The following is a 19,277-nucleotide window of genomic DNA, read 5'->3' on the forward strand; positions in this document are numbered from 1 at the left end:
ATTCTTTGCAACTAATTCTCTCTCTATGCACTTTATACATTTAAAATTTTTGCACTGTATGTACCTTTTCTCATCTACTACTTCTTTCACTTTGTCATTCCACTAAGTATTCTTTTCATACTTACCATAACAGAACCCAGTCACTCCTGTGGCGTTCTACAACATAGTTCTTTTCACTCTGTTCCAAGCAGCTTTCACAGACTCTTTCCTTTGTGTAATTTCTATTCTTTCTGTTAGGAAATTATCTTCTAAGACTTTTCAAAGAGAACTCATACTTTCTCTTCCTGCAACTATTCTACTTTCATTCTAGTTTCTCTCACATTCCTTTGTTCACTTCCCATTACACTTGTATCCTTCACTAATTCTCTCAGTCTTTTGGTTTTTCAGTCATGCTTTTAGATTTATAGTCAATCCTTTCCCATATCACCTGTCCTTAACAATAGGTTTAAAACAGACCTTTTTCTAAGCAGATACTCACCAGTCATCATTTTAATTCATTCTTGGATCTCTAAATGGCCTCTTTACTTTTTCTGTACTTTCTCATCTCATTCCTTTCTGTGCATTCATGTCACCTAGCAAAACAATATTTTCCCCTGGATTGCATTCATTTAGAAATATTGTACAGTTTCCCCCAAAAATTCATATCTGGTTCTTCTTTTACCATCATGCATTGGACCATAATATGTCACTATCACCAACCTATGGGTGCCAATTTTCACTTATCCCCACAACAAGCTAGATGACATCAGTTTATATTTTCTGATAAACATGTTGGCCCTTTAATTTATAATTAACCCTATATCTTCACTTCTCTGCACTTCTCATCAACCACTCCACCAGATCAGACCATCTGTACTCGTATGCATTATAGCTATCCCTTTTCTGTTAGTTTCATAGACTCACAACTTATCTATTTATCTTTCATTCATTTCATTTGTTAATTTATTATCTTTATTTCTCTTCTACTTCTCATTCTAAATCATAAACAAATCAGCCTATAGATACTGACCTGAAATGTTAATCATGGCTTTTGTTAATTGAGACTTTCACAGTATTTTCACTATGTTTTTTAGAAATACAGGGAAGGTATAGTCTAAGCTATCAGCCTAAGCACCCATGCCAGAGGTAGCATACCCTACTTATTTAGATAGTACTGGTTAGTGCTGAAATTCTGGCCAGTGTGCTGCAAGCACAAGCAATGTTTGAACCCGTGCATATTTATGCTATTGTAAGTAGACTAGGATCTCTAATTCAGAGGTCTAATTTTCAAATCAAAATACCATGGCCCACATCCCACCAACTCAGAGGTACATGCAATAACACTGATATTGTTAAACATTATTAAATGCTACAAGGGCTTTATCCAGTTCTGCTTTGTACTCTATTTGACAGTGGCACGTAGCAAACTTATAATTTTATGATTCCTGCACTAGGTTCCAGTTCCAATTTTTCTGCCTACCACACTGGATAGCAGTGAGAAGATACTTGAAGCAATAGAAGAACTAAAAAACAAAAATCCTCCCAGGCCTGAAGAGGCTTCAAACTCATTGAATGTAACAGAAGTTTCTGAAAAAAAAGAGCATGTAGAACCTGCAGAGCTCAAAAGTATGTCTTTAATTTTTTTTAATTTTTTTTTTTGCAAACATTGCCAATATTGGTGGTCTGTACGTCGAGTCATTAGTTTTTCCGTCATAATAGGGGCTTTGTCCATTTTTGAGTATTTACTTACATAGAGCAGTATAATGGTTTGTATTAGTCACTAGTACAGTATACAGCAATTTCTGTAATTGCAATGCCAGGAAAAGGAAATACATGAAAAAAAAGTAGAATAAAAATTGAATGACTCAGGAAATGAAAATACGAGTCATGTATGAAAAAGAAAAAAAAACGATTGTATGTTTGATTTAGAGAAAACATTTGATAAAGTGAAGAGGCTAAAATTATGGAATGTTTAACATGAATATGGAGTTGTAGATCAGTTGCTAAATGCAGTAAGTGTGGTACAGGATAGAAGTAAAACATGTGTGTGAATAAATTGAATGCTTACTAAATTACTCAACAGTGAGCAGGGCATAAGACAAGGATGTGTGATATCCCCTTGGTGATTTAATGTATTTATGGATACATAAATACATAAGAAACAAGGAATACTTTTATTAACATTAGAGATGTGTTGGTTGGGAATATGAATTTGTGTATACTTTTTTACACAGATGATGCCAGGCTGTTGGCTGAGATTGATTTGTAGGGGTTGTTAGATAAATTGTATGAGGAGTATGGATCTGAAAATGAATATCTCAAAGACCAAGGTAGTTGTGTTTGTTGAGAAAATGGAATGAATAATTTCAAGTTATACATAGTGATGAAAAACTGGAGCCTGTAGATGATTTTTTCCCCTTAGTAGAATGCTTATTAAAGATAGGAAGATGGATGGGAGAAAGGTGGTGAGTAGTATGTGGCTTCTTCTAAGGAGTCTATGTTTCTCAGAAGAAGCCAAAATGGCTATGCACAGAAGTGTGCTTCTGCCCCCTTGTTATACAGAAATTAGGGTCGAATATGTCAGGAAAACATACAAATAAGTTGAACACAGTAGAAATGGGTATTTAAGAAGTGTTGGTAATTCAATAGATGGAGTCATGAATGAATGGGTGTTAAATGAATGTGGATTGTATACTGTACAACAATGAGTGAAGAATATGAAATAGGTAAGTTGAGGTGGTTTGGTCATATAGTGAGAATGAATGAGGAATGAATGTCAAAATAAATGCATGACTGAAGAATGAATATGTTGAGAAGAAAAGCAAGATCTAGAAAATAATGGCTGCATGGTTTGAATTAGTACATGGAAATAGTGAAAGCGAAGATGGTTTGCGAGGATAAAAAGGGTTGGAAAGATATAGTGAAAGGGGCTGGTATAAACTAGACTTAGCTAGATTTTCTTTCTTTGTCTTTCTTATGTCTATAATTTCTTTGGCTTGCCATTTCTTACTCCTTTTCTGCACTTATAATATTGCTTAGCCTGAAAGGGAATAGTATAAAGGGTATTATATTTTCATGTATGCTATCCCAGCATGGTATTAGTTCTAGTATACTTCTTCCCATTGGAGCTCAGAGTGGTGTCTGCTAATCAGGCAAAATGGTCTTGTCCTGTAGAAGATGTGCATAAATAAAATCCATATACATCCATCCCAAAGCATGATAAACCTAAAATGTACTTCTGTGACCCTGAAATAATCCTCATCCGTTCTTGAGATTCAAATCAGTGAAAACTGATTGAATTTTTATCCTGAACAATAAAGATTTTTTCGAAATTCTAGCAGCTTCTGTTTTTTTTCTCCTTGATTACTCTTGTTCTGGGAGAGGTGTACCGGCAGTTTCTCCTGCACAGTGTTACTACATTTTATATCTAATTGTGATCAATAAAATAAATATGATTACTATAATGTCCATCAAATGACAAATGGGACACAGGCAAGGAAGGCATATTTCCCTGTCAACCTCCCCAAAATGGAGACTTGGGCAGGTCCTTTTGTTGATTGTTAGGTCAGCAGCAGATACGACTGGATACTGACAGTAAAGAATGCAGCATCTAGGACAGCGTTTCTCAACCTTGACAACACAACACTACATGCTGGCTGGGGAATTCTGGGAGTTGAAGTCCACACATCTTCAAGTTGCCAAGGTTGAGAAACACTGATCAGGAGAAAACCATCCCTGGGTGTCAAAGTGGTGCCATTGGAATAAACAGCAGTTAGGACAGTATTGATAATTTTGTTCCTTTCCACTATTTTTTTATTCTGGAAGAAATGACTGACTACTGCTTATAGTAAACTCCTCCGTCCTGAGGGATGAACTAAATGGGGAGCTGTTCTTGTTGTAGTATGCAGCTGGATACATTCCCACTTATAGCATAGCTGAATCTAGATACTAGATTTGAGTGTTTTCCTTCCTGGAATTGTAATTTCTTGTATTTGGGTATATACTTCTGGATGTGAGGATACAGGCTTGAATTTCTATACCAGTAGTATCTTTCATTTACAAAACCTTGGTATTTCATGTGGGTATTGTAGGAGGTCTATAGTACAATTACCGAAATGCACACACATAAAAAAAGAGAGAGAAATGGGCATAGGTATTCAGTATAATGGACAAAATCTTAACTACAGTGGTACCTCTACTTACGAACGCCCCTACTTACGAAATTTTCGAGATACGACCAGCTCCGGCCCCAAAAATTTACCTCTACTTACGAACTTGCCTCTACTTACGAACCGGATCTGTGGCCATTTTCCCTGCTGCCATGCGGTCGCGGCTTCCTGTGGGCGAGATCGCGGTAGCAAGGAGACATTCGGTGAGGCTTGTGGTGTGTTTTGTGGCATTTGGAAGGTTTTTGTGGCATTTGGAAGGTTTTTGAGGTTTAAAAATAAAATGCATATGTTTCAGAACTGTTTAGCCGTATTTACACTGAACCTTATGGGGGAAATTTACCTCAGGGTGCGACCAAATTCGGAGGGTGGATTAGCCGTATTTACATTGAACCTTATGGGGAAATTTGCCTCGTGGTGCAACCAAATTCGGAGGGTGGAACGGATTAACCGTATTTACATTGAACCTTATGGGAAAAATTTACCTCGACTTGAGACCAACTCGAGTTGCAACCAGAGTCACGGAACGGATTAAGTTCGTAACTAGAGGTACCACTGTATAAGTTCTAAAACTCATTTTTATTTGGTTTTGGTATCTCATGGACACTTATCTGGGAAGAGGATCATGTGTATCATGGTGCCTGCGAGCATTGTACTGTTAATTCCTGGCTTCTGTAGCGGGCCCGAAGAGCTTTCAGTTCTGCAGTGGTCCAAATACATAACCTCATCTAATTTTCACCAGCCTTGCTGCTTTTTTCATTCTTTTGAAGTTTTTCTTGAATGAATAGCCCTTCTTTCCCCTTAAATATTACATATCACTTTAATGTATAAAGGCCAATTTATATCAGATATTTTTGTATTTTTGCCTGCTTTTGCTGCTCTATGGCTCTGAATCATCTTTACTGAATATTGCATTGATTATAAGAATGGTAGCATGTTTGTCTTTCTTTGATTATAGATGTAATAACTGATACAGAACTGCTTAATTCTGTGGCAGAAACACAGATGAGCTTGCCTGATGTTCCATATGAGCCAGGTCTTGATATCGAGGTCGATTTTCCTAGAGGTTTGTACATGAACTGTTTAAAAGAATAGCATGATTGTTAACTTGGTTTGAGTTATAAAAGATTGCTTATCTACCCCATGCAAGAATTGGAGATGATGATGATGATGATGATGATGACATTTTTAACTCAAGATTTTATGGGATTGCAATATTCCAGAGATAGAATCAAACAAATGATAAGCTAATACTTTTGGAGGGAAAACTAGATGGTTGTAGAAGCTCTATTCAATCAGCAAAAACAAGACCTGGTGCTGACTGAGTCTCAGATCACACATTTCTTCTTGCAAAATTAAAACTTAAACTTGAGAAAACAATTAAAACCATCAGACCAACAAGATATGTCAACAACACCCTGTCTGATTATGCAGTGAGCTTGAGGAGAAGATTGAATGGATTATATTTGATCAATAGTGCCTGAAGAACTCTGAACTGAAATTTGTGATATCGTGAAGCAAACAAAAATTTGCTGCAATTCAAAATCTAAAAGAAAGAAAATGGCGCCCTGCTGATACATTGAAAATAGCTGAATAAAATATGGAAAGGAAAAAGCAGCAGAGATAGAGGAAATGTTGCCCAACTAAATGCTAAATTCAGTTAAAGAAAAGCAAGAAAAGGCATGCAAAGAAATAGAGGATAACAATCAAATAGGGAAAACAGTTTTATTTAAGCAAAATGCAGAAATTAAAAGAATCTTTTGTGCAAAAATGACCATGAGAAACCCAAAGAAGGCAATGAGAAAGGCAATGATAAATATAGACAAAATATTATGGTGCTGAGTCATCACACTGATACAGGACAACAGTACATATACAGTGGGGCAAAAAAGTATTTAGTCGGCCACCAATTGTGCAAGTTCTCCCACTTAAAAAGATGAGAGAGGCCTGTAATTTTCATCATAGGTATACCTCAACTATGAGAGACAACATGAGAAAAAAAATCCAGAAAATCACATTGTCTGATTTTTAAAGAATTTATTTGCAAATCATGGTGGAAAATAAGTATTTGGTCACCTACAAACAAGCAAGATGTCTGGCTCTCACAGACCTGTAACTACTTCTTTAAGAGGCTCCTCTGTCCTCCACTCGTTACCTGTAGTAATAGCACCTGTTTGACCTTGTTATCAGTATAAAAGACACCTGTCCACAACCTCAAACAGTCACACTCCAAATTCCACTATGGCCAAGACCAAAGAGCTGTCGAAGGATACCAGAAACAAAATTGTAGACCTGAACCAGGCTGGGAAGACTGAATCTGCAATAGGCAAGCAGCTTGGTGTGAAGAAATCAACTGTGGGAGCAATAATTAGAAAATGGAAGACATACAAGACCACTGATAATCTCCCTTGATCTGGGGCTCCATGCAAGATCTCACCCTGTGGGGTCAAAATGATCACAAGAACGGTGAGCAAAAATCCCAGAACCACACAGGGGACCTAGTGAATGACCTGCAGAGAGCTGGGACCAAAGTAACAAAGGCTACCATCAGTAACACACTATGCTGCCAGGGACTCAAATCCTGCCGTGCCAGACGTGTCCCCCTGCTTAAGCCAGTACATGTCCGGGCCCGTCTGAAGTTTGCTAGAGAGCATTTGGATGATCCAGAAGAGGATTGGGAGAATGTCATATGGTCAGATGAAACCAAAGTAAAACGTTTTGGTCTAAACTCAACTTGTTGTGTTTGGAGGAGAGAGAATGCTGAGTTGCATCCAAAGAACACCATACCTACTGTGAAGCATGGGGGTGGAAACATCATGCTTTGGGGCTGTTTTTCTGCAAAGGGACCAGGACGACTGATCCGTGTAAAGGAAAGAATGAATGGGGCCATGTATCGTGAGATTTTGAGTGAACACCTCCTTCCATCAGCAAGGGCATTGAAGATGAAACGTGGCTGGGTCTTTCAGCATGACAGTGATCCCAAACACACCGCCCAGGCAACGAAGGAGTGGCTTTGTAAGAAGCATTTCAAGGTCCTGGAGTGGCCTAGCCAGTCTCCAGATCTCAACCCCATGGAAAACCTTTGGAGGGAGTTGAAAGTCCGTGTTGCCCAGCGACAGCCCCAAAACATCACTGCTCTAGAGGAGATCTGCATGGAGGAATGGGCCAAAATACCAGCAACAGTGTGTGAAAACCTTGTGAAGACTTACAAAAAACGTTTGACCTCTGTCATTGCCAACAAAGGATATATAACAAAGTACTGAGATGAACTTTTGATATTGACCAAATACTTATTTTCCACCATGATTTGCAAATAAATTCTTTAAAAATCAGACAATGTGATTTTCTGGATTTTTTTCCTCATGTTGTCTCTCATAGTTGAGATATACCTATGATGAAAATTACAGGCCCCTCTCATCTTTTTAAGTGGGAGAACTTGCACAATTGGTGGCTGACTAAATACTTTTTTGCCCCACTGTAGTTCCCAGCTGTAACATAAGGCTGTGAAAGCTAAATTGTCAAAAGCCTAAATGAAGGAAAATGGATGCTTTTCAATTACAATGATGCAGGAAATGGTTGAAAATTATTTTCTTTCATTCGTTCATTCATTCCTTTATTTTATAGGCCACCCAGCTCCCAGTGATTTTGGGCAATTTACAAATTGTTTAAAACATTAAAAACAAGGAAACAACAAAAGACAGTAAAGATGGCACAAATGACAAACCTGGATGGGAACAAAGAAAAACCCACACAATCTAAAGGGGACTTCACTTACCTTCACCAAAGGCCTGGCAAAGAGCTGGGTCTTCAAGGCCCTTCAAAACAACAGTAGTAGGGGACCATACAAATGTCAGAGGGAACCTCATTCCAGAGGGCAGATGCTGCTGCAGAGAAATCACACTTCCAGGGTTCTGATAGATGACACTGTTTAATTGAAGGAACCCAGAGCACACCATCCCCACCAGGAAAATGCCTTGAGTCACAAGAAAAACAAATCAATCAATACTTACATGAAGTTAAGCTAGACTGCCCAAACTAGTAATGAAGCTAACATTTTAATATTTGAGCACATAATACAAAGACAAGTCAATGGAGAAGACCCTACTTGAAAAAATTGAAGGCAATGCTGGCTGGGGAATTCTGGGAGTTGAAGTCCACCCATCTTAAAGTTGCTGAGGTTGAGGAACCCTGATGTAGGCTATAGAGTAGAATTACAGTTTATTAAAGTATTTTTCTAATTCCAGTTATAACTCAAATAAATATATATATGGAAAGACCCAATAATTTAAGTAATTCGTGTATGTATGATATGATTTATATAGAAGAAGTTAATTAAAATAACTAGAATATTCACTTGCTCTATTTTCTAAAATTGCTGACAGTACCTTTGAATACTGAGTAACATATATTGTAAAATAAATCTTTCATCACTTATAAACATATGTACAAAATGTTGGACTACATGTTGATTATTTCTTTGGTGGATACACTTCTATGTATGTGCAGCAACGGAAGAACTTGACACAGAGAATGAATTTTTGCTGCCACCTGTCTTTGGAGAAGAATACGAGGAACAGCCAAGACCTCGAAGTAAAAAGAAGGTATAACCTATATTGTTAATAATGTTATAGAGACAAATAGTTTCTTCTTTGGTTGTGTCTACTTGTGATGGGAGTCTGATGACTATACCTTGAGGGGCAATGAGGCAGCTGATTTGTGTTTCATGCTATGTCTCTTACCAAGGACTTTGGATATCCATTTCATAATTTATGGTGTGAAATAGACATTGCATTTTGTATATATTCATGAACACAACTAGTTTGTCTCAAGTTTCACTCACCATATCTGCTTCATAGCTGGTGCCACAGCGTACTTGGATATCCCCTCTCTATAATAAAGAATAGAATTATTGGTTGATCATAAGCACTGTTAATAAGCAAAGTCTATTTTGATGGCAGGGAGCAAAGAGAAAAGCAGTGTCAGAAGACCATTCTCAAGATGATGGCTCTGAGAACTCAGAGTGCAGTTTTCCTTTCAAGTATGCATATGGTGTAAATGCATGGAAACACTGGGTAAAAACTAGGAACCTAGAGGAAGATCTGCCAGTATTAGATGAGCTGAAATCAAGTAAGTATCTCACTTAGCTTTAAATCTTCAGTTTAAGACATACAGACAGTATGCTCTAGCAGATAAGTCTGTGGAGCTTAAACCTGGATTCAGATTTTGTTTTTGTAATGGGCTTACTAGGATTGTGATGGGCAAGTTATGTCTTCATCTTCAGATCAGTCAAAGGAGGTCATAGTATGTTATCTCAGAGAAATATTTTTAGTACAAAGCCACTAAGCATTATGTGTACCATAGAAATTAATATTTTAAGTGAAAAGCCCTTGCTATATATCTTAGGATTGAGAGAGGTTTTTGTGGTGATATTTGCAGTATTTGAATATGTTTCCTTTATTTTGTACTCATCTGCTGGGTGCTTTATTTTATCAATAAGAGACAGCATTACATGATACCCTACATTTCCCACTACAGCAAAGTCAGTAAAATTGAAAGAAGATATAATATCTCATACTTCTACTGAGCTAAATTTTGGGCTGGCACACTTTGTAAATGAAGTCCGAAGACCAAACGGAGAAAACTATGCACCTGACAGTATCTATTATTTGTGTCTTGGGATTCAGGAAGTGAGTAATTTAAATATTAGATAATCTGCATGTGGTTGCTACATTTTTTCAAATGAATGTGATTGACAGAACAGAATTATCAGTTGAAATATTAGCTGCATTTACACTTCCTGCAAAGCCATGGTTTAATGTCATGTAGATCAATTGGAATGAACAACAGAAGCAGGTCCCAGGCTTATATACTTTCTCTCCTCCCATTCTTCCGCGGGCTGGAGAACTTATGTTTAGCCTTTCTTACACTCCCTGAATTTCAGCTTGTTGTTGCATGCCATCTAGGGATCATGGTTTATAACAAGCTCTGGCCAGTTTCAGAACAAGGCTCCTTCAGTCATGTGTTTTGGGGCTGACTTGTTGCAGGATCCTTAGAATAGAATGAGAAGTTGTGTAAAAATCAATCTCTACTTCCTTGAATGAATCCCAATTTTCTTACATGGATCAAGCCAATTAATAGTTAAACTGAGATTGATTTCTTATCAAATTACTTTTTTCTATATGCATGCAAAAGAATAGGCTATATCAAGAACAGTTTGACAATCTTCTTTTGATTGAGTATACTAACTTTTATGTTCCTCCTTTTCTATAGTACCTGAATGGAAGCAATCGAGAAGATAATATCTTTTTGGATACTAATTATCATACATTTGTGCAGGAAATAAATAAAATACTCAGAAGCTGGCAGCCCAGCATACTTCCAGATGGTAATTTATCTTGTTTTGATAATTTCTGCCTTTGTGGCTTTATGTTCCTTAAGCAATTCAGACCAGAATAATTCATGACTAATTGTTACAAGCTCTGTAAAGAATATTGGGATTATAGTCACAGTTTAATCTTTAGTTAATTTGGTGAGCTAAGAAACTTGGTCTTAAATGTATCACATGTTTTTCAGTTTAATGTAGCCTCTTTTTTATTTTCTTAGTTTTATTTTTTTATGTTGATAATTGCAGTCAACCTGCTCTGCTTGGGTTTGTTTACAGCCTGATTCTTTATATCCCTTTTTTTTTTTCACCTGTCAGGTTCAATATTTTCTCGAGTTGAGGAGGACTATCTCTGGAAGATTAAACAGCTGGGATCCCATTCTCCAACTGCTCTTTTAAATACACTATTTTACTTCAACACCAAGTATTTTGGTCTGAAAACAGTGGAGCAGCACTTAAGACTTTCCTTTGGCACTGTTTATAGACATTGGAAGAAGAATCCTCTAACGATGGAAAGCAAAGCTTGTCTCAGATATCAGGTTTCCTCCCTGTGTGGAACAGATAATGAAGGTATCGCAACGTTCCAAAATGAGTGCTTCGTCCCAGTGGGAAAGTTACTGGGCTACACCGCTTGCAAAGCCAGTAGACACTGTAGAAAGATGCTGGTGCCCCTGTTATACTTGGATGTGATCTTTCCTATTATACATTGGTCTCTAGCTTAAGCAGAGGGGTATATAATGTGTAGCTTCGGGAAAGAGAGCAAAATAATACAAGATAGTGATTCAGTATTGTTCACACACACACAATTGTTGGGGGCACTTCTCCACAGTTTTCAGACCTACCCAGAGATTAAATTCAGGGCCTACTATATGCAGAATGTAAGATTTAATTCTGAGCTTCTGTCCTTTCCTGTAGCTGTACCAGTGGTCATGGCAATTTCAAGTTATTGATCTCATTAGATAACTTTATTTTTCTTTTATTGTTTACCCTTTAAATGTCACTTACCTTACCACTAATTGTCCTCATATTAACTAGGCTCACACATTATAGAAAATCATAGGATTTCCTTGGTTTTGGTGTAGTATATTGTGTGGTTATGGCTCAGTGTTATAGACTATGATTAGTTCAACAAGCCATGTTTAACTCAATCTATTGGTGGAATTAAAAACAAGTAAACTAAATAACTAATTACTTTTGTGGGGCTGAGGTGACAGAACTGTGTTACTGCATGCTGCCAGCTAGGGACTGAGACCGATGACTTAGAATAGTATCTTTGGTTTAAATACCAAATTTAAATGAAGCATAGAAAAGCAGATTTTCAGTTTATTCTGTCAGATAAAATGCTTGTGGGGATAGAGTCTTCGCTGAGGACGGGAAAGGAAAACAACTGTAACTGGGATTTAGCTTCTTCATTTTTTCCTTGATAACACCACACTGTTAAAAAAATGACTTTGTGAAGTTGCTGAAAAAAGGCTTTTAGTGAAAAAATATTCCTGAATCTCCCTTTCACTGAAGACAGTGATTACAGCATCACAGCATTATAGCCATTGGTCTTGTATGTATGTAATTCAGTCCATTTTGTGATATGATGTGTCTATTTTTAAAAAAATTAATAACAAAAATCAATTTATTGTATTATTTCCCTGTTTTAAAAGAAGATAAAATTACTACTGGAAAAAGGAAGCATGAAGACGATGAGCCAGTATTTGAACAAATGGAAAACACCGCCGATCCTTCTAGATGTCCTGTGAAAATGTTTGAATGCTATTTATCTAGGAGGTATTTTTTAAAAAGATTATAATTGTGTCTGAGTCTGTATATGGACATTTTTTCATTGGGTTTTAGAATTTCCAGCAGTGGGCACTCAAAAACATTCCAAAACAAGGAAACCAGAGAACTACTTACGAATTCTAACATCACTCATATTCAGTGATGGCCTCTGCTAAACTGACTTTTCTCCCAACGCTCTTCTATATTAAACAATCCTGTTTGCAAACATACTTTGCAGTGTCCTAGATGTTCACCCAGTCATCTGTTCCATGCTCAGCAGCTGTTTCATGCTTAGCAGGGCCAAAACCCAGAATACTTTGCTGTTCTTCCAGGTTTTGGAGGAAACAAAATCCAGAATAAGTAAGAAGGCTGGAGTACTTCACCTCTTCTCCCTATAGCAGCTGTCAGTGCAGTTCTTCCTATCGTCCCAGCCTACTGTTCTCCCTATCTTCCCAGCCTCTTCCCTTTTCACTCTGCCCTGATAGTCCCAGCACCTCCTCCTTCCAGGGTCCCAGTGTGGCATATCCCCTTGGTCCACTTGTCCTCCCTCCCCACAGCCACTGCCATCAGTGTTCCAACATAGCATATCCCACTGGTGTGACCATCCCAAGAGCCACTGTTACTGATGTCCCACCATCTCTCCAACCTCCTCTTCAGCCACTGAGGTCCTTGGTTTTCTTCTGCTCCTAACTGAACCATTTTTGCCAGACCAAACATACCTGTTTTGTTTTATACACACATCAGTCCCCATAGCACAGTCCAAAATACCTACAACAAGCATATTTCAGTTCAGGCATGGATCACCCAAAACCTGCTATTACAAGGACAGAAATTTTTGTACATCCCACATCTATACTGTGTTACTTCTAAAAAGCCAAACAGGGAGCACTGGATACACGTTAGGAAGTTTGTAATAAGTGGAACATTGTAAGTGAAATGTAAATTGTGTTTGCAAATTAGAATTCCTTGTTTTTCTAAAGAGGGTTATGATGTCAGTAATTAATCACTTCATGGCAGGAAAACAAAATATGTACAGGTAATCCTCGCTTAACAGCCATTTGTTCAGCGACTGTTTGAAGTTATGATGGTGCAAAATGAACGGTATTTATGATTGGTCCTTGAAGTTACATTCGTTGCAGTGCCCCCACAGTCATGTGATCAAAATTCGGGCACTTGGCAGTCTGCTCACATTTACAACCACAGGGTGCACTTCAGCTCCCCCCACCCACATATCTTCCCCCCCATCTCTACACTTTTGGCTGCCTTGCACTCCACTGCCTCGCCAGTTGCCCTTCACCACCCCTGCTGCCTCCGCCGCCCTGCATTCCACCCTGAACCCCTGCCACCCTGCACCCCACTGCCCCATGCCACCCCAGCTGACCTTCATCATCATCTTCCTCCCGCTGCTGACAAGGTGCGCCTGGCCTGGGTCTTCGTGAGGCAGCTGCTGGCCACACATGGCCTTCCCAAAGCTTCGCATGGCCTAGCAGCTGCCTCACAAAAGGCCAGGCTGAGCACACCTCGTCAGCAGCAGGAGGAAGAAGATGATGAATGTCAGCTCAGGGTGGTGGAGGGCAGTGGGGGTTCAGGGCAGAGTGCAGGGTAACAGAATACAGGGTGGCCAAAAGGGCAGAGATGGGGAGAGATAAGCGGGTGGGGGGAGTTGAAGCAGAGGCAAGTGCAGCAGAACAGGAGAAGGATGAAGTCCTCACCTAACGATGGCACAATCCTGGCCTAATGACCACAACCGGGACCACCAAAACTGCCATTGCTAAGCAGTGCGGTCACGTGATGATTTCACCTAACAACTGCATCATTTAGCGATGGAAATTCCAGTCCCAATTAGGGGCGTTAAGCGACAGCTACCTGTATAACGTCACTATTTTAGAAATCCAGATTGTATGAAGTGAATGTTTCACTGATACTCAAAAGCCAATAGCTGCTGTCTGGTAAATAAATGTTCCTTCTGTTCTGACCTATCTCTATATTATGCTTTAAACTGAGGTTGTTCACTGACCACAAATCTAAACTAATATGTGCACCTTGTTAATTTTGCCCTTGTTTTCCCTTTCAGCCCATCAAATCTCACTCAGAGAACGGATGTGTTCTATTTGCAGCCAGATTGCCCAGTATCTTCCGAGAGTCCCATTTGGTACACCTCCACTTCAGTGGACCGCAATACTTTGGAAAATATGCTTGTACGGGTTCTTTTAGTAAAAGATATTTATGATAAAGACAATTACGAACTGGATGAAGACATAGATTAAACACTTCCCAAATTCAAGAAAACACAACAGCATTAGCTAGTCAAGCTGCTAGATTTTTATTATGGAAAAAAATAAAACATTTCAAGTTTACTCTTTGTTTAATATGTTTTGTAGCAGTGTACCCTCTGCTGGGTATTACCATGTATATAATCTGTGAGAGAAAATGGCCATTATTCTGCATAGTGGTTTTAGGATACTTAACAAACACATTCATTTTTAATTATTATTTATTTGGTTAGATATGTTTGTAACTTTTTACATTTCAAAATTTGAATGAGAATGTGCCATGTGTAATATTCGGGGGGGAGGGTATCATAGTAAGCAACATCCATATTGCACAACATCACTGTTGCAGAGCTTCCTTGAGAGAGTTGGGGCTTTTACTGGGTTCTGAAACCAGGTAGTTGTGTATGCATAGCACTACTAAAGTTTAGGACTTGCTGTGTATTTCCGAATTTTTTAAATAAATTGTAAACTAATAGGTTTTTTACTCTTAGTTACTGATGCCTTATGAGGTGATGTAGAGAGGTTCCATCTTATGTACCAAAAATAGAAAAAAAGAGAATGCTGTCAATATTGATGTACTGTAATGTGAATCAATGCTGGTGAAAATTACTTTTTTTGGGTTGCTCTTATTAAAAAAAAAAAATCTTAGTATCCTTCCTTATTTGTGACTCTCTGAATTTGAACTTACAAATAGAGTGTATTTTAGATAAGAGCACAAGCGGGGAAAAAATGTATCCATCTAGATTTTGGCCTTGGGTAGGATGCAAACTGCAAAAATTTTGTTTGAATCTTTACTTAACTAAAATACATATATCTTGTTTTGTTAATATTCTTTATGCTTTTCTTCAGTATATACACAGGAAGGCATACCCAAGAATAAATAAAACAAATACAACAACAAATAAGTAGCATAGAACAGCCAGTTAAAACTTGGCAGCAATATAACATAATAATTTCAATTGGAAGAAATAAAAGCAGCTTTGGCATTGGAAAGATAGCAAAAGGTAGGTGTTGAGAAAGCCCCTTGCGGGAGAAAATTCTATAAACTAGGCATCCACTGATGATAATTGCTCTGCTATCTTCATTAACATAGGTTACAGTATAAAATACATGCAATTCTATAAATGAAGTCCTTACTTTGTTGCATGTACTTATAAATTCATTTCTCTTCACTCTCTACAATCAGTGTTCCCCATCATGTGGAATATTTCTTGTGCAGGTGTGAGCTATATGAATGGCTGCTGCAGAATTCCAACAAGTTCAGCACAAATTCAGCAGCTGCCTTTTGCCTTTTGTAAGTATCCACACAGAAATGCCTTGCACAAAGAGAAAGGGGTTCAGGGATGTGCAGCAGTTTTTGGCTCTCATTCCTTCTCTGTGGCTTCATGGAGTCCAATTCTGAAAGGTTTTTCAGGCAACAAGAGATGCTGCAATGGGAAGAGTTGGGGCCCCAGCACATTACTAGTAATGTGTGGCCCCATGGAGCCTCATGCCTTTTCGTAACATTGAACCAGGGGCATCTACAGGGGTGAGAGTCAATACAGTCAAGATGGTGGTGGCAATCTCACAAAGTCCTGCTCCTTCTTATGTGAGGAGTGGGGTGCCATCCTGACTTTTTTGGGTAGTCCCCCTGCCCCGATGCTTCTGGTATAATCTTATACTTGCACATAAGAATTATGCAGTTGTGTTTGCTTGTTGCTTGCCCCCCTTTTTAGGTTATATATTGGATCTTTATTACCAGATGTTTTCTTCAGTGCAGTACAGAAATACTCAGCATGCAAACAATTTCACATTAAAAATGATTGTTGAAAGGGTGTCTTGCTGATCTCCATCATTTAGTAAATGACCAACAGTGGACCAGTATGAGGCAGAGCTACGTAGTCTCAAACGTGCTAAATTCCTTGGAGTGAACATGGCAGGTAGGAATTGGCACTCCGTCATAAATGTTCATAAAAGGAATCATGATTTCTATAACTTGAAAATACTTAGTATCTCACCAGGAGTGCTTTGACATATGTCCCTGCAGTAGAACCAGAACATTGAGGTAGAATGTGTACACCGTGTATAATGACTGTACATCCAGGATTATGGAAGATTCCCATGATAGTAGTGATGTTGGGAGCTGGGGTGGGGACACCACAATTGAGCATTTTATTATCTACGTAATTGCTTTTGCCACAAAGTTGTAGTACTTTAAAAGTAGCTAATTGATTTGTGGTCCAAGTTTTCATGTAACACATCGCCTGCTTATTTTTGTGTTTTTTTCAGTTTAAGAATGTGCTAACAAAAATCAAGTGATAGCCATTTTTCATTTCAAGGATGCTACTATATCCCAGTCACAGTTAGGGACAAAGCAACTTTATTCAAGCCAGAGTAACCAAACTGTAGAGGTGATTCTTTTGAAACTATTGTGGAAATCAAAAGTCTAGCACCTGTGTGGGGATTTTAAAGACACATCAGGGCACTGAAAACAAGAAACAAAATGATAACTGAAGAACAGAATAATGTTAAGTCAAGAAAACACATAACCCCATGTTTTTACTCTGCATGGAGACTTAAATGTTAGCTATATTGATAATAGCATGCTAAAATAATCTTCAGGATTATACATTAAAAAATATGCTTTTTAAGATCCATACTAGAAATTGTGCTGTTTATCTTTTTTCCCTGCAGTTCTTTTATTACCATTATGTCATTCTTATGGTAGGCATTAAAAGTTATGTTTCTTTAGTATCAATTCAATGTGCTCATAGAAAAATAGCTAAAATGTATTATTTTCTACTGCAGTATTTTATTGCATCAAATTAATTAGTAAAAGAAGAAAAACTATATGCTGAAACAGTTAACATAATAATAAAATATTGAAATTCACCCTGCCACCCACATAGCTGGAGGGTAGGGAAGGCCCGGCAATTTGACTATATTACTTGAAAAGGCTCTCCTGGCCTCTATCAGAAAACAGTAGTTCAAATTATAAAAAAAAAACACACGTGTCAGAAATCCATTCTTGCAACTGAAGTATAGAATTGTCCTTCCAGCATTGAGTGTTTTTAGTGCTTTCCATACCTAAAGAGTCTATGGTTCTTGATGTTGGATTGATTCCAAATGCTGGGTATATAGTCAAGCAGAATATGTGTCTTTAATCAGCAAGGATCAATCTAGACACGTGTTTCTCAACCTTGGTGACTTTAAGTTGTGTGGACTTCAACTCCCAGAATTCTCCAGCCAGCATGGCTGGCTGGGGAATTCTGGGAGTTGAAGTCCACACATCTTAAAGTTGCCAAGGTTGAGAAACACTGATCTAGACTCTGATCTCAAACGTTTTCTTTAGATAGCAATAATGATCTTCAAGTCTTTGAAGGGTATTTATTATATTCAGGCCAAAGTTCAAACTATTTTGATATGATACTAAACAAAAAGAAACAGTTCAAACAAGAACAGTTGACCTTAACTTGGAGCTCAGGGACTTTTTTTTTTTCCTTTGCTTTTAGATTACTCTTCTAAGAGGTTCAGAAGCGTGTTAAATTCCTCTTCTTTCATGGAGGGACTTTAGTCAATCTGTGTTCAATTCTCCTTCAGTTGTGGTTCTGGGTATATAGTTTTGAGAAGTAAATTAAACATGTTTGCAGTTTTCACTGTATTGCGCAACATGTATGGTTACAAATAATTACCAAGCATGTGTAAGGTTCCATTTTAACCCATGCCACATATGACTCTTTAACCTAGATTACAGGTTTCACATGTTACCATCTTGGATCAGGATAAACCAGATGCTCTCCTTTAAAGTTATCATACTGTATTTATGAGAATAAAAGATGGCAGCTGTTTTGAGTTTACATGGCACAATAACCCTATAACCTTGCTTAAAGAGTTCCATTTGTGTGTGGTTGTAAAACAAGAATTGTAATTTTATCATGTAACCACAGACAAAATGTATTTCTTCCAATGAAATATAACATTGTATATAGCTATATCAATAGATCCTTAATAGACCCTCAACAACAACTGTATTTAAGTTATGAATTACTTTTTTGAAAAAAAAAATCTAAGCTCAGTTTACAAGATGTGAATCCCACTAAAGTGCAACATTTAAGTTGTGCTTTATCAGCAACAAAAGTAATGCTTCTGATCTCGTAGCCATGATCTTCCCCCTCACCCTTACTTGGCTTTAACCATGGCATAGGATGTGGCATCTGTATCAGCAGAAATCTGATTGAGAAAGAAAGTTTGTTAACTCATAAATGCAGACTAGTTACAAACTTAGAAAAATCTAGTTTTTTATAGCCATGGTTAGTCCTGATGCAGAATAACTATCGGTTCACATAGCACGATAATGTAGGTTTCTTGGTTTTGGCTTAGCACAATGTATACACTCTGCAGTATTGCTCCATGGTTAAGATAGATGCGATAAATGGGCACAGAATACAGAAGCCTCATGAAAGGCAGTGGTGTCTTAGGTTATCAGAAATGCAATGTGTGTGCATCAAGTTGAGTATTGCCTGGCACATCTCTTTGATGAGAAAGTTGTTCTTTGCAGTAAAAGTGATCAGAATTTGCTGCTGATGTGTAATTAACTTTCTGTATATAATTGTATTTGTTTATTTAATGCTATGCTGTCTTTTTCCACTCAGTTTCTTAAAATTTTGTTTGTTTCTCTATTCCAGTTTTACTGTCTAATTTTTTAAAAATAAAATTTAATTTGTTCCT

The 19,277-nt window shown here is 37.8% G+C and overlaps 1 protein-coding gene across 12 annotated transcripts in view; it reads left to right on the forward strand.

The window, feature by feature from the left end:
- ZMYM2 (zinc finger MYM-type containing 2) overlaps positions 1-19,277 on the forward strand; it is an 89,948-nt gene extending 70,671 nt beyond the window's left edge. For 10 of the 12 annotated variants that reach the window (XM_025166259.2, XM_007427535.3, XM_007427539.3 and 7 more), the window contains 9 exons: positions 1,434-1,605; positions 5,104-5,211; positions 8,652-8,746; positions 9,104-9,272; positions 9,681-9,832; positions 10,416-10,530; positions 10,846-11,097; positions 12,183-12,306; positions 14,372-19,277. In XM_025166259.2, the coding sequence (XP_025022027.1) occupies positions 1,434-1,605; positions 5,104-5,211; positions 8,652-8,746; positions 9,104-9,272; positions 9,681-9,832; positions 10,416-10,530; positions 10,846-11,097; positions 12,183-12,306; positions 14,372-14,564 (1,380 nt within the window). In that variant the 3' untranslated portion in view covers positions 14,565-19,277. The remainder of the gene's footprint in view (positions 1-1,433; positions 1,606-5,103; positions 5,212-8,651; positions 8,747-9,103; positions 9,273-9,680; positions 9,833-10,415; positions 10,531-10,845; positions 11,098-12,182; positions 12,307-14,371) is intronic. The other 2 variants (XM_007427538.3, XM_025166258.2) reach the window with 2 other exon arrangements.

Source organism: Python bivittatus, unplaced genomic scaffold, assembly GCF_059951505.1.
Source record: "Python bivittatus isolate LINGU-HERP-01145 unplaced genomic scaffold, Pbiv_v1 ctg000340_np1212, whole genome shotgun sequence".
NCBI lineage: Eukaryota > Metazoa > Chordata > Lepidosauria > Squamata > Pythonidae > Python > Python bivittatus.